The sequence below is a fragment of the Nerophis ophidion genome, linkage group LG23, assembly GCF_033978795.1.
Source record: "Nerophis ophidion isolate RoL-2023_Sa linkage group LG23, RoL_Noph_v1.0, whole genome shotgun sequence".
Taxonomy (NCBI): domain Eukaryota; kingdom Metazoa; phylum Chordata; class Actinopteri; order Syngnathiformes; family Syngnathidae; genus Nerophis; species Nerophis ophidion.
Genome location: NC_084633.1, coordinates 34,645,690 through 34,661,078, shown reverse-complemented (window position 1 = coordinate 34,661,078; position 15,389 = coordinate 34,645,690). Strand labels below are relative to the sequence as shown.

The following is a 15,389-nucleotide window of genomic DNA, read 5'->3' as shown; positions in this document are numbered from 1 at the left end:
GTGCGGGAGCAAGATCATGTGCGTGGCTCGTACACCGGGACACAATTGACCTATCTCTTCACAGTGTATAAAAGGGGAGAAGGAGGAGGAGAGCCGCAGCAGCGATCGAAGAGCAACAGAGAGCGAGCCATAGACGAGGACGACGGCGGCTGAAAGAGCGGACCGTGAGCGAGCAGTGGAAAGGAGCAGCTGAAAAGCGAAATAAAAAAGTCAAACCTATTTAAAAGCCATGTCCTTCCTGGGTGGTCCATTGAACCCGCACGACGACAGCAAACGACTTTTAGTAATTTTGATAGAAGGCTAATATAGACATGTGTTGCCTTCATTATAAACACTTATATAAGACTTTTAGAGTTATTTTGATAGTAGGCTTATATGGCCAATTTAGCAACTTACATGTGTTTTCATCATAACACTTAAGACTTTTAAAGTCATTTTGATAGTAGGCTAGCTAATATGGACACTTAAATCATGTGTTGTCTTCATTATAACACGTATATAAGACTTTTAAAGTCGTTTTGATAGTAGGCTAATATAGACACGTGTTTTTTTTCATTATAACACAAGACTTTTAAATTAATTTTGATAGTAGGCTAATATAGACACCTCATGTGTTGTCCTCATCATAACACTTATATACGACTGTGGAGAGACGGAGCAGACGGTCCGACAGAGCACGCTGGAGCCCGGCCCAAGATGGCGGAGAGGAGGCGGAGTATTCGAGCGAGCGGAGAGGCGGGCTGTGCCGGGAGCGATGCTACGAGTGAGATCACACCAGGACACAATTGACCTATCTCCTCACAGTGTATAAAGGGGGAGAAGGAGAGATCGGGAGAAGGAGGAGAGCCGCAGCACGCAGACGAGGATGACGGCGGCTGAAAGAGCGGACTGTGAGCGAGCAGTGGAAAGGAGCAGCTGAAAAGCGAAATAAAAAAGTCAAACCTGTTTAAAAGCCATGTCCTTCCTGGGTGGTCCATTGAACCCGCACGACGACAGCAAACGACTGTCACAACGACTTTTAGTAATTTTGATAGAAGGCTAATATAGACATGTGTTGCCTTCATTATAAACACTTATATAAGACTTTTAGAGTTATTTTGATAGTAGGCTTATATGGCCAATTTAGCAACTTACATGTGTTTTCATCATAACACTTAAGACTTTTAAAGTCATTTTGATAGTAGGCTAGCTAATATGGACACTTAAATCATGTGTTGTCTTCATTATAACACGTATATAAGACTTTTAAAGTCGTTTTGATAGTAGGCTAATATAGACACGTTTTTTTCATTATAACACAAGACTTTTAAATTAATTTTGATAGTAGGCTAATATAGACACCTCATGTGTTGTCCTCATCATAACACTTATATACGACTGTGGAGAGACGGAGCAGACGGTCCGACAGAGCACGCTGGAGCCCGGGCCAAGATGGCGGAGAGGAGGCGGAGTATTCGAGCGAGCGGAGAGGCGGGCCGTGCCGGGAGCGATGCTACGGGTGAGATCACACCAGGACACAATTGACCTATCTCCTCACAGTGTATAAAGGGGGAGAAGGAGAGATCGGGAGAAGGAGGAGAGCCTCAGCACGCAGACGAGGATGACGGCGGCTGAAAGAGCGGACCGTGAGCGAGCAGTGGAAAGGAGCAGCTGAAAAGCGAAATAAAAAAGTCAAACCTGTTTAAAAGCCATGTCCTTCCTGGGTGGTCCATTGAACCCGCACGACGACAGCAAACGACTGTCACAACGACTTTTAGTAATTTTGATAGAAGGCTAATACAGACATATGTTGCCTTCATTATAAACACTTATATAAGACTTTTAGAGTTATTTTGATAGTAGACTTATATGGCCAATTTAGCAACTTACATGTGTTTTCATCATAACACTTAAGACTTTTAAAGTAATTTTGATAGTAGGCTAGCTAATATGGACACTTAAATCATGTGTTGTCTTCATTATAACACGTATATAAGACTTTTAAAGTAGTTTTGATAGTAGGCTAATATAGACACGTGTTTTTTTTCATTATAACACAAGACTTTTAAATTAATTTTGATAGTAGGCTAATATAGACACGTGTTTTTTTTTATTATAACACAAGACTTTTAAATTAATTTTGATAGTAGGCTAATATAGACACCTCATGTGTTGTCCTCATCATAACACTTATATACGACTGTGGAGAGACGGAGCAGACGGTCCGACAGAGCACGCTGGAGCCCGGCCCAAGATGGCGGAGTATTCGAGCGAGCGGAGAGGCGGGCTGTGCCGGGAGCGATGCTACGAGTGAGATAACACCAGGACACAATTGACCTATCTCCTCACAGTGTATAAAGGGGGAGAAGGAGAGATCGGGAGAAGGAGGAGAGCCGCAGCACGCAGACGAGGATGACGGCGGCTGAAAGAGCAGACCGTGAGCGAGCAGTGGAAAGGAGCAGCTGAAAAGCGAAATAAAAAAGTCAAACCTGTTTAAAAGCCATGTCCTTCCTGGGTGGTCCATTGAACCCGCACGACGACAGCAAACGACTGTCACAACGACTTTTAGTAATTTTGATAGAAGGCTAATATAGCTAACATAGACATCATGTGTTGCCTTCAATATAACACTTATATAAGACTTTTAAAGTCGTTTTGATAGTAGGCTAATATAGACACATCATGTGTTTTCTTCATTATAACACAAGACTTTTAAATTCATTTGGATAGTAGGCTAATATAGCTAATATGGACACTTCCATCATGTGTTTTTATCATAATAGAAGACTTTTAAAGTAATTTTGATGGTAGGCTAATATAGACAAACCATGTGTTGTCTTCGTTATAACACTTATATAAGACTTTTCATTTTTTGAGACTCCAGAAGGATTAGTTTTATGTACTTTTCAACATTTTGGGTTGCCGACCCTCGACTTAAAGAGAGTTTGTCTAAGTTCGCCCCGAGTTCTACTGGACTGATTGTTTAGTCTGCCACAAAAAGGTATCGAAACACTGCACCGTTTCGATACACGGTAGTACCAGCGGAATTCAATCCGTGCCTATAAAAGTTCTAAATTCTGGACCCATCCATAGTTTTGAGTGACGAGTTCCTAGTTTAATTCAAGCAATCTTATTGGACTTTGTATTAAAATCCAGTTCTGCTAAAAAACAGGTTTGCAGCCAATTTTAAAAAAACCTTTACAAAAGCCCAGACCATGACCAAGTGGCCCCTCTAGTGAATGTCGGACTTAACACCCGCATGGAGTCTGTATGAGACGGGCTGACCCAGACAATACACTACCATCGGGACTTGAATCCCCAACAAATCAAGAAAGGGACTTACCGATCGTTTCATCGAGGTCCACATCTGCTTCCACACCAGGGTGCTGAAAAAGTTGGAGATACTGCTGACTGATATCTGAGGGATAGAGATCGTAGAAATGACCATGTGGTGGCTGAGGAATGCCCGTCTCAGGGTTAAGACTCAGTTGACCCAAAGACACGTCAGGAGGCCAAGACTGGGACAAGTCCGAGATCACGCCTTCTTCAGAGTTCACTTCATCGTTGGCCGAGGAGTAGAAGTAAGGATGCACTTCATGAAGATCGTACGTCTCGTCCGTGGTCGGGGTGTTGGATTGATCGACCGGAGAGTGGTTGGGAAGATGCGGGTCTACGGTTTCTTCGGACGAATGAGTCTGATCGTAGGGATTCGGATCATGGTGATATTTACAAGGGGAAGGAAATGAAGACTGATCAGGATAAGGAGCGTCCAGTGACCGGAGATCTGGAGTCGCAGGCACGGACTCGGTCTCCATGTCGTTCATCATTTCTACCTTTTCACCAGAGGTAGAGGATTTTGGACTTTGGATGCCTTCAGAATGAGATTCTTGGAGATCAACCTTTTCATTTGTACCGGTCTCCACTAAAGATGGATCTGAGTCATGGACTGAAGGCCATGGAGATGTAGGAACCGGTCTGCTTATTGTGCTTTGGACAGGATCATCGGAGGATTGTGTATCACTTTTTGGTAATGACCCAGCCCAAGTAATACTTGGAAAGTAGTAGTGGTATGGTAAGTGAGAGAAAGGAGCCACAAGACCCGGATCTGAACCTTCAGGAAGACTAGGGACTTTGGGGTGATGGTAGTAGTGGTAGTATGGATTGAAAGCATTGCCTGGGCGTTGGAAAGACCGGGCGTCAACCTGAACTGGTGAAGCGGCGTCGCCATGCAGCCGTTGTAAATCCGAATGCGCCGGACTTGAACCAAAAACGTCATCCGTTGACGCCTGAGAACTGTGCGCCAATGAATCCTCCATAGAACGGTGGTCTTCAGGGTCTGGCTGGGGGGCGTCAAGAGGGAGCGGCTGTCCATCCACGACGGGTTCCAAAGCCAGTTCAGGACTTGGAGATGTGAAGATTGGAGGGATCTCTTCCCCCTGGGGACCGGAATTGTGGTCATGATTGGGTGGGTGGGGGTAGAAAGGCGGGGCTAGGTAGAAGGGCGGATCCCAAGGGAAGGACTCCACGGTCTCTGTGAGAGGAGGACCACTGGAGGAAAACACAGGGCAGGCCAAGGAAAAGGTGCTTTCTCCAATTTGAAGATGAAGTACGTGTTGTCCGTCCTGGGGAGGAAATGTTTTTCTTTGTGAAGCGCCACTAAAACTCAAACAGATGTTTCTATTTCATTACAATCTTGGTTCTGTGACAGAGCTCTGAACTAAGAACTCTACTTTTCATCTTCCCAAAGTGACGTCCATCGCTAGCATGAGCTAATGCTCGCAAGAGGTTTTGGTCGGACCTTCCGGCGTTCACTCCAAAACAAAAACTTTTTTTTAACTCCAAACACTCTGGAGTTAAAGTAACAGCGTATTTCTACTCATTGACACAACCCTAAACCAGTGAAGAAAAATGGTAAATAAAACTAGAATTCAATGATTTGCAAACATTTTTCAACTTATATTTAATAGACTGCAAGGACAAGATATTTTATGTTCACACTGAGAAACTTAAATTTTTGGCAAATAATCATTAACTTTGAATTCAACGGCAGCAACACATTGCAAAAAAGTTGTCACAGGGGCATGTTTTTTTTTTTTTTTTTACCTTTGTGTTACATGGCCTTTCCTTTTAACAACACTCAGTAAAAGGTTTGGGAACTGAGGCGACATTTTTTGATGTACAGCTTAAGTTGTTCAAAAGTCTCCCTTCTCATATTTTAGCCTTCATATTGCACCACACATGTTCAATTGTCTGGAGTACCCGCACTCTTTTACTACAAAGCCACATTGTTGGCATTGTCTTGCTGAAATAAGCAGGGGCGCCAGTGATAACGTTGCTTGGATGGCGACGTATGTTGCTCCAAAAGCTGTATGTACCTTTCAGCAATGATGGTGCCTTCACAGATGTGTAAGTTACCCATATCTTGGGCACTAATACACCCCCATACCATCACACATGCTGCCTTTTTGTACTTTGGGACGAGAACAACCCGCATGGTTCTTTTCCTCTGTGGCCAGGAGGACAATGTCAACAGTTTCCAAAAACAATTTGAAATGTGGACGCGTCAGACCACAGAACACTTTTCCACTTTGCATCAGTCCATCTTAGATGAGCTCGGGCCCAGCGGGGGTTGACGACATTTCTGGGTGTTGTTGATAAATGGCTTTCGTTTTGCATAGAAGACTTTTAACTCGCACTTACATATGTAGCGACCAACTGTATTTACTGACAGTGGTTTTCTGAAGTGTTCCGCCCTTGTGGTGATATCTTTTACACACTGATGTCGCTTTTTGATGCAGTACTGCCAGAGGGATCCAAGGTCCGTAATATCATGGCTTACGTGTAATGATTTCTCCAGATTCTCTGAACCCTTTGATGATATTACAGAGCGTAGATGGTGAAATCCCTTGCAATAGCTCGTTGAAACATGTTTTTAAACTGTCGGACAATTTTCTGAGGCATTTGTTGACAAAGTGGTGAGACTCGCCCTCTCCTTGTTTGTGAATGAGTGAGCATTTAATGGAAGCTGCTTTTATACCCAATCATGGCACCCACCTGTTCACCTTTGGCATGTTCCAAAAAAATGTTGCATGAGCAGTCCTCAACTTTCTCAGTCTTTTTTGCCACTTATGCCAGCTTCTTAGAAACATGTTGCAGGCATCAAATTCCAAATGAGCTAATATTTGCACGAAAATGAATTTTTTAAGTGTGAACATGAAATATCTTGTCCTTGCAGTCTATTCAATTGAATATAGGTTGAAAAGAATTCGCAAATCATCGTATTTTGTTTTTATTTACCGTTTACACAACGTGACAACTTCACTGCTTTTGGAGTTGTTGCATTATGGAACATTTTTAAATAAGATAGAACATTAAAGTAATTTTCATTTAGCTTCAAAACTCACCAAATTTGACACACAAAAGGACTGGCGCACAATGCGATTAAATACAAAAACCTAACCCCACAACTAAAAATTGCACTCTAGCGCCCCCTAGGAAGAAAAAACAGACAACTGCCTGTAACTTCTAGTAGGAATGTCGTAGCGACATGAAACAAAAACCTCTATGTAGGTCTCACTTAAACCTAGATTTCATACACTGACACCCTTCAGCAAAAATCAACAGGAAGTTTGCAATTCCCCTTCAAAACTAAAGTTTTGTAAAAACACTCACCTTTGTCTCTTTGAGCTGTAATTTGACCCCTTTAACATGCTTCAAAACTCACCAAATTTGACACATATCAGGACTGGCGAACATTGCGATTCAATACAAAAACCTAACCCCGAAACTAAAAATTGCACTCTAGCGCCCCCTAGGAAGAAAAGACAGACAAAACTGCCTGTAACTTCTAGTAGGAATGTCGTAGCGACATGAAACAAAAACCTCTATGTAGGTCTCACTTGGATCTAGATTTCATACACTAACACCCTTCAGCAAAAATCAACAGGAAGTTTGCAATTCCCCCTTCAAAACAAAAGTTTTGTAAAAACACCTTTGTCTCTTTGAGCTGTAATTTGACCCCTTTAACATGCTTCAAAACTCACCAAAATGGACACACATCAGGACATGCAAAAATTGCAATCTAATCAAAAAATCTAACCCCAAAACTCAAAATTGCGCTCTAACGCCCCCTAGGAATAAAACACGGACAAAAAACTGTTCCTAGAAAGAAAGACAAAACTGCCTGTAACTTCCAGTAGGAATGTTGTAGAGACATGAAACAAAAACTTCTATGTAGGTCTCACTTAGACCTACAATTCATATATTGACAAACCCCAGCAAAAATCAACAAGAAGTTTGCAATTCCCCTTTCAAAACAAAAGTTTTGTAAAAACCGGTCACCTTTTTTCAAACATTATCTCCTCTAAGCGTGTTTGTCGTGTCTTCTTCAAACTACCACGGGAGAGAGATTTAACCCTTCTGATTAAAAGTTGATGAAACAGTTTAAATTTCTGCTATTGTTTTGATTTTATCAGCCTTCAAAGAACCGCTGCGCTGAAAACCATTTAAAAAAAAGGCAGACACAGTGAGGGAGATTTTTTTCCCCTTTTTCCCCCCCGTACCGTCTGCTGCTGGTGCGCACGCACCAACATTCGTGAGGGAGGGGCTGTGATAGTCTGTACCAAGATGGCTGCCAGGTGCCGTAGCTAAGCCAGTATGTTTTAAAGTTGTCGTTTGCCTGCATGTCGTAAAAACAACCGTCCAACATTTTACAACTAATTGTAAACTTATAGGTGCCGACCATCAGGTCCGAGTTGCGACGAGAGATTGTGTCGATGTTAAGATATTACGCCGAGTTGGTAAGTATTTTTGCTAATAGTAGCTACTAGCCATACCCATGTATTTTCAATGGCCGGTTGGCATCGGGTTTTAATCCTGTTTCCTCCCATGTTTCTGCTCCGATTAAATGTATTTGTATGTCGAGTCTTTATTTTGGGTACTTACATATGGTGCCTGACTGTTGTGGCGTTTTAAGGCCATCTGCATTTTTTATGCACCAAGTTGGTAGGTCTATGTTTGCTAATAGTAGCTACTAGACATACCCATGTATTTTCAATGGGCGGTTAGCATCGGGTTTTTCTAACTTATATCTGTCAGTAGACACGTTATGGAAGGTAAAAACTAAAACATTTATAATAAAAAGTAATGTATATTTCTAATTTATATCCGTCAGTAACGACGTTATGGAAGGTAAAAACTACAATATAATACAAAGTAGTGTGTTGTTCTAACTTATAACTGGGAAGCCCAGACTTCCTTCTCAGCCACTTCCATATTTATTCGGTTCCGTGCATCGCTGCTTGCAGCTTTAATTTTTTTTAGATTTTGATGATTTCTATTTATTGTTTTAATTGGTTTTACCCTTTAAATATGTTTTAATCATATTTATTTATTTATATTGGTTTTATTTTTTATTCAGTCATTGGTGGAGCTAAGGATATTTGAATATTGTTTTTAATATTGTTGTGCAGCACTTTGGAAACATTTTTGTTTAAATGTGCTATACAAATAAAGTGGATTGGATGAAGCGCTAATTTCTAATATTACTGTTATTCTCACTATTCTAAGTTTTAGTTTGCCAATTTTTTATTTGTAAAATTTTTACATAACATTTTTTCACATTATTTCTTCGAAGACTTTCGATATTTAGTTCAAATGTGACATTTATCTTCAACCCTCAGTATGGATTTGTTTTTATTAATAGTGCTATGTTTGGTGAAATGCATCCATCCATCCATTTTCTACCGCTTGTCCGTTTTTAGGGTCGCGGGGGGCATTCGGGCGGAAGGCGGAGTACACCCTGGAGAAGTCACCATCTCAACGCAGTGTTTGTTGAAATTGCCGCGCAAATAAACTTTCGTTGATTGAGACTTTTGATATCAGCCTGAACCAAACATATTACTTGTTCATTTGTAGTGCGGAATGTTAAAAAAAGAATAATTCATTAAATTAAAGCTGCAAGCAGCGATGGACGGGACCGCTTGGGCTGCTGCCCCCGCGACCCAAGCCCGGATAAGCGGTAGAAGATGGATGGACGGATTATTACAGACAAAAAGTTGTATACACACACGTGTTATACATCAGTCTCATAGTAATAACAGTTGTAAAGTGGCTTGGGCATTTTATAAGGACGCTTTGGTGCCGCGATTTTGAGACTAATGCATTGTGAATGGAATGCAGTTGTAATGAAGTGGGAATAGCAAACTTCCTGTTGATTTTAGTTGGGGGTGGTCAGTGTATGAAATATAGGTCTCAGTGAGACCTACATTGAGGTTTTTGTTTCATGTGTGTATGACAGTCCTACAGTGAGTTAGAAGCAGTTTTGTCTGAGCAGGAAGCCGCCGTTTTGTGACAGCAGTAGTACAACAGCACCAGTGCAACGGTCCTTTGCGGGCTCATAAAATCCAAATCGGGGTGGTAATTATAACTCTTTCATCAACTTTTAATCAGAAGGGTTCAATCTCTCTTCTGTGTTTATTTGAAGCCGAAACGACAAACGGCCTCAGAGGAGATAATGTTTGAAAAAAAGTGACATCTTTTTAGCCAACTTTTGGATTGAAGGGGGAATTGCAAACTTCCTGTTTATTTTTGCTGTGGCTTATCAATATATGAAATGTAGGTCTAAGTGATACCTACACAGAGGTTTTTGTTTAATGTTTCAAGAAAGTAAAATATAAAACAATTACATAAAAAAAATAGTAATTAATGATAATGTTAGTGGACCGGCGGCACACACAATCATGTGTGTTTCAGGGACTGTGTACCTTGCAGACTGTACTATATATGTTGTGGGAACCAGAATTTTGGTAGCAGAAAGAATTAACCCTTTTTTGTGTGAGTGGGTGTGGATGAGTGTGAATGGGGGAGGGAGGTTGATGCACTAATTGAAAGTGTATCTTGTATATTTTTATGTTGATGGGGGGTATCACTGTATGAAATATAGGTCTAACTGAGACCTACATGGAGGTTTTTGTTTCATGTTTTTACGACATTCCTACTGGAAGTTAGACAGTTTTGTCTGTTTTTCTTCCTAGGGGCGCTGGTGCGCAATTTTGTGTTAAGGGGTTTGGTTTTTTCGATGTGATCACAATTTTTGCCAATCCTGATGTATGTGTCAAATTTGGTGAGTTTTGAAGCATGTTACGGGGGTCAAATTACAGCTCAAAGAGGCGGCGGTATAATAATAATAATAATAATAATAATAATAATAATAATAAAAGACTAATAATAATAATAAAACGCTAGAAATTCAAAAGGGTCCTCTGTCCCAAAGGGACATCGGTCCCTAATTAAGCTCATCTCAAAAGTGGTACAAAATGGATGTCGTAAATTCAATGATGCGGACACGCTTGTTACTGGATACTTTCTAATACGCACCTGTCTTAAATAATTATTCAATATCAAAATAAGGGGTGTCAAAAAAATTAGTTTTTTAATCAAAAAAATTAATGATTTTTTTTTTATTTCCTTAAGAATGGTTACAAGTAAAAATCGCGATTCATTCGAGAGACACACAATTATATTTGTATATATTGACAAATGTGCCGTTTCGGATTGCAAAATTCTTCAATTCAGGACACTTATCAGGTAAGACCAGCTTGTGCGCTATTGTGTGCTTATCTGCCGTGTAGTTACCACGTAGCCTGTAAGTGAAAGTTAAAGCTCTACTATGCAAAGCGAAAGCCATTCATCAACATCCAGAAACGCCGCCGGCTTCTCTGGGCCCCGAGATCATCTAGGATGGACTGATGCAAAGTGGAAAAGTGTTCCGTGGTCTGACGAGTCCACATTTCAAATTGTTTTTGGAAATATTCAACATCGTGTCATCCGGACCATCTGGGGGTTGAGGCACTAATTGAAAGTGTATCTTGTATATTTTTATGTTGATTTAATTGAAAAAAAAAACTTCCTGTTTATTTTAGCCGGGGGGTGTCACTGTATGAAATATAGGTCTAACTGAGACCTACATAGAGGTTTTTGTTTCATGTTTTTACGACATACCTAATGGAAGTTAGACAGTTTTGTCTGTTTTTCTTCCTAGGGGGCGCCAAAGCACAATTATGTGTTTTGGGGTTTTTGTTTTTTAATGTGATCACAATTTTTGCCAATCCTGATGTGTGTGTCAAATTTGGTGTGTTTTGAAGCATGTTACGGGGGTCAAATAACAGCTCGAAGAGGCGGCGGTATAATAATAATAATAAAACGCTAGAAATCCAAAAGGATCCTCATCGGTCCCTAATTAAGCTCATCTCAAAAGCGGTAGAAAATTGAATGATGCGGACACGCTTGTTACTGGATACTTTGTAATACGCACCTGTCTTAAATAATTATTTAATACCAAAATAAGTGGTGTCAAAAAAATTGATACTTTTTTTCATTTGCTTAATAATGGTTACAAGTAAGAATCGCGATTCATTCGAGAGACACAATTATATTTGTATATATTCACGAATGTGCCGTTTCAGATTGCAAAATTCTTCAATTCAGGACACATATCAGGTACGTTTAGCTTGTGCGCTATCGTGTGCTTACCTACCGTGTAGCTACCACTAGTAGCCTGTAATTGAAAGTTAAAGCTCTATTATGCAAAGCGAAAGCCATCCATCAACAACATCCAGAAACGCCGCCGGCTTCTCTGGGCCCCGAGATCATCTAGAATGGACTGATGCAAAGTGGAAAAGTGTTCTGTGGTCTGACGAGTCCACATTTCAAATTGTTTTTGGAAATATTCGACATTGTGTCATCCGGACCATCTGGGGGTTGAGGCACTAATTGAAAGTGTATCTTGTATTATTTTATGTTAATTAAAAAAAAAAAAAACTTCCTGTCTATTTTAGCTAAGGGGTGTCACTGTATGAAATATAGGTCTAACTGAGACCTACATAGAGGTTTTCGTTTCATGTTTTTAGGACATTCCTACTGGAACTTAGACAGTTTTGTCTGTTTTTCTTCCTAGGGGGCGCTAAAGCGCAATTATGTATTTTTTTTTTGTTTTTTTGATGTGATCACAATTTTTGCCAATCCTGATGTGTGTGTCAAATTTGGTGAGTTTTGAGGCATGTTACGGGGATCAAATTACAGCTCAAAAAGGCGGCGGTATAATATTAATAATAATAAAAGACTAATAATAATAATAAAACGCTAGAAATTCAAAAAGGGACATTGGTCCCTAATTAAGCTAATCTCAAAAGCGGTAGAAAATGGATGTCGTAAATTGAACAATGCGGACACGCTTGTTACTGGATACTTTCTAATACGCATCTGTCTTAAATAATTATTTAATATCAAAATAAGGGGTGTCAAAAAAATTACTTTTTTTAGTCAATCGCGATTCTTAATTAAAAACAATTTTTGGTATTTTTTTTATTAGCTTAAGAATGGTTACAAGTAAGAATCGCGATTCATTCGAGAGACACACAATTATATTTGTATATATTCACGAATGTGCCGTTTCAGATTGCAAAATTCTTCAATTCAGGACACCTATCAGGTACGTCTAGCTTGTGCGCTATCGTGTGCTTACCTGCCGTGTAGCTACCACTAGTAGCCTGTAAGTGAAAGTTAAAACACTACTATGCAAAGCGAAAGCCATTCATCAACAACATCCAGAAACGCCGCCGGCTTCTCTGGGCCCCGAGATCATCTAGGATGGACTTATGCAAAGTGGAAAAGTGTTCTGTGGTCTGATGAGTCCACATTTCAAATTGTTTTTGGAAATATTCAACATCGTGTCATCCGGACCATCTGGGGGTTGAGGCACTAATTGAAAGTGTATCTTGTATATTTTTATGTTGATTTAATTGAAAAAAAAAACTTCCTGTTTATTTTAGCCGGGGGGTGTCACTGTATGAAATATAGGTCTAACTGAGACCTACATAGAGGATTTTGTTTCATGTTTCTACAACATTCCTACTGGAAGTTGGACAGTTTTGTCTGTTTTTCTTCCTAGGGGCGCTAAAGTGCAATTATTATTATTATTATTTTTGATGTGATCACAATTTTTGCCAATCCTGATGTGTGTGTCAAATTTGGTGAATTTTGAAGCATGTTACGGGGGTCAAATTACAGCTCAGAGAGGCGGCGGTATAATAATAATAATAATAATAATAATAATAACGCTAGAAATTTAAAAGGGTCCTCTTTCCCAAAGGGACATCGGGGCGGCATAGCTTGGTTGGTAGAGCGGCCGTGCCAGCAACTTGAGGGTTGCAGGTTCGATTCCCGCTTCCGCCATCCTAGTGACTGCCGTTGTGTCCTTGGGCAAGACACTTTACCCACCTGCTCCCAGTGTCACCCACACTGCTTTAAATGTAACTTAGGTATTGGATTTCACTATGTAAAGCGCTTTGAGTCACTAGAGAAAAGCGCTATATAAATATAATTCACACACTAATTAAGCTCATCCCAAAAGCGGTAGAAATGGATGTCGTAAATTGAATGATGCGGACACGCTTGTTACTGGATACTTTCTACTGTAATACGCATCTGTCTTAAATAAATATTTAATAGCAAAATAAGGGGTGTCAAAAAAATTTGTTTTTTAATCAATCGCGATTCTTAATCAATTAAAACATTTTTTATTTGCTTAGGAAAAGGTTACAAGTAAGAATCGCGATTCATTCGAGAGACACACAATTATATTTGTATATATTGACAAATGTACCGTTTCAGATTGCAAAATTCTTCAATTCAGGACACTTATCAGGTACGTCTAGCGTGTGCGCTATTGTGTGCTTACCTGCCGTGTACCTGCCTGTAAGTGAAAGTTAAAGCTCTACTATGCAAAGCGAAAGCCAATAATCAACAACATCCAGAAACGCCGCCGGCTTCTCTGGGCCCCGAGATCATCTAGGATGGACTGATGCAAAGTGGAAAAGTGTTCTGTGGTCTGACGAGTCCACATTTCAAATTGTTTTTGGAAATATTCGACATTGTGTCATCCGGACCATCTGGGGGTTGAGGCACTAATTGAAAGTGTATCTTGTATATTTTTATGTTGATTTAATTAAAAAAAAAAAACTTCCTGTCTATTTTAGCTAAGGGGTGTTACTGTATGAAATATAGGTCTAACTGAGACCTACATAGAGGTTTTTGTTTCATGTTTTTACGACATTCCTACTGGAAGTTAGACAGTTTTGTCTGTTTTTCTTCCTAGGGGGCGCTAAAGCGCAATTATGTTTTTTTTTTTTTTTTTGATGTGATGACAATTTTTGCCAATCCTGATGTGTGTGTCAAATTTGGTGAATTTTGAAGCATGTTACGGGGGTCAAATTACAGCTCAAAGAGGCGGCGGTACAATAATAATAATAAAACACTAATAATAATAATAAAACACTAGAAATTCAAAAGGGACATCGGTCCCTAATTAAGCTCATCTCAAAAGCGGTAGAAATGGATGTCGTAAATTGAATGATACGGACACGCTTGTTACTGGATACTTTCTAATACGCATCTGTCTTAAATAATTATTTAATATCAAAATAAGGGGTGTCAAAAAAATGTGTTTTTTAAACAATCGCGATTCTTAATCAACTAAAACAAATTATTGGTATTTAAAAAAATTTTTTTTTTTGATGTGATCACAATTTTTGCCAATCCTGATGTGTGTGTCGAATTTGGTGAGTCTTGAAGCATGTTACGGGGGTCAAATTACAGCTCAAAGAGGCGGCGGTACAGTAATAATAATAATAATAATAATAAAACACTAGAAATTCAAAAGGGACATCGGTCCCTAATTAAGCTCATCTCAAAAGCGGTAGAAATGGATGTCTTAAATTGAATGATACGGACACGCTTGTTACTGGATACTTTCTAATACGCATCTGTCTTAAATAATTATTTAATATCAAAATAAGGGGTGTCAAAAAATGTGTTTTTTAAACAATCGCGATTCTTAATCAACTAAAACAAATTGGTATTTTAAATTTTTTTTTTTTTTGATGTGATCACAATTTTTGCCAATCCTGATGTGTGTGTCGAATTTGGTGAGTTTTGAAGCATGTTACGGGGGTCAAATTACAGCTCAAAGAGGCGGCGGTATAATAATAAAGACTAATAATAATAATAAAACGCTAGAAATTCAATAGGGTCCTCTGTCCCAAAGGGACATTGGTCCCTAACTAAGCTAATTTCAAAAGCGGTAGAAAATGGATGTCGGAAATTGAATGATGTGGACACGCTTGATACTGGATACTTTCTACTGTAATACGCATCTGTCTTAAATAATTTAATAGCAAAATAAGGGGTGTCAAAAAAATTTGATTTTTAATCAATCCCGATTCTTAATCAATTAAAAAAAATTGTATTTTTTTTTTTTATTTGCTTAAGAATGGTTACAAGTAAGAATCGTGATTCATTCGAGAGACACACAATTATATTTGTATATATCGACAAATGTGCAAAATTCTTCA

The 15,389-nt window shown here is 39.4% G+C and overlaps 1 protein-coding gene across 3 annotated transcripts in view; it reads right to left on the bottom strand.

Annotated features, from left to right (window-relative positions):
• The window catches only part of LOC133541141 (uncharacterized), a 39,724-nt gene that overhangs the window by 10,174 nt on the left and 14,161 nt on the right, over positions 1-15,389 (bottom strand). For all 3 annotated transcript variants that reach the window (XR_009803800.1, XM_061884249.1, XM_061884250.1), the window contains exon 6: positions 3,323-4,601. Coding sequence is in view for 2 of the 3 variants with exons in the window: in XM_061884249.1 (XP_061740233.1) it covers positions 3,323-4,601 (1,279 nt within the window). In the remaining variant the exon portion in view is untranslated. The remainder of the gene's footprint in view (positions 1-3,322; positions 4,602-15,389) is intronic.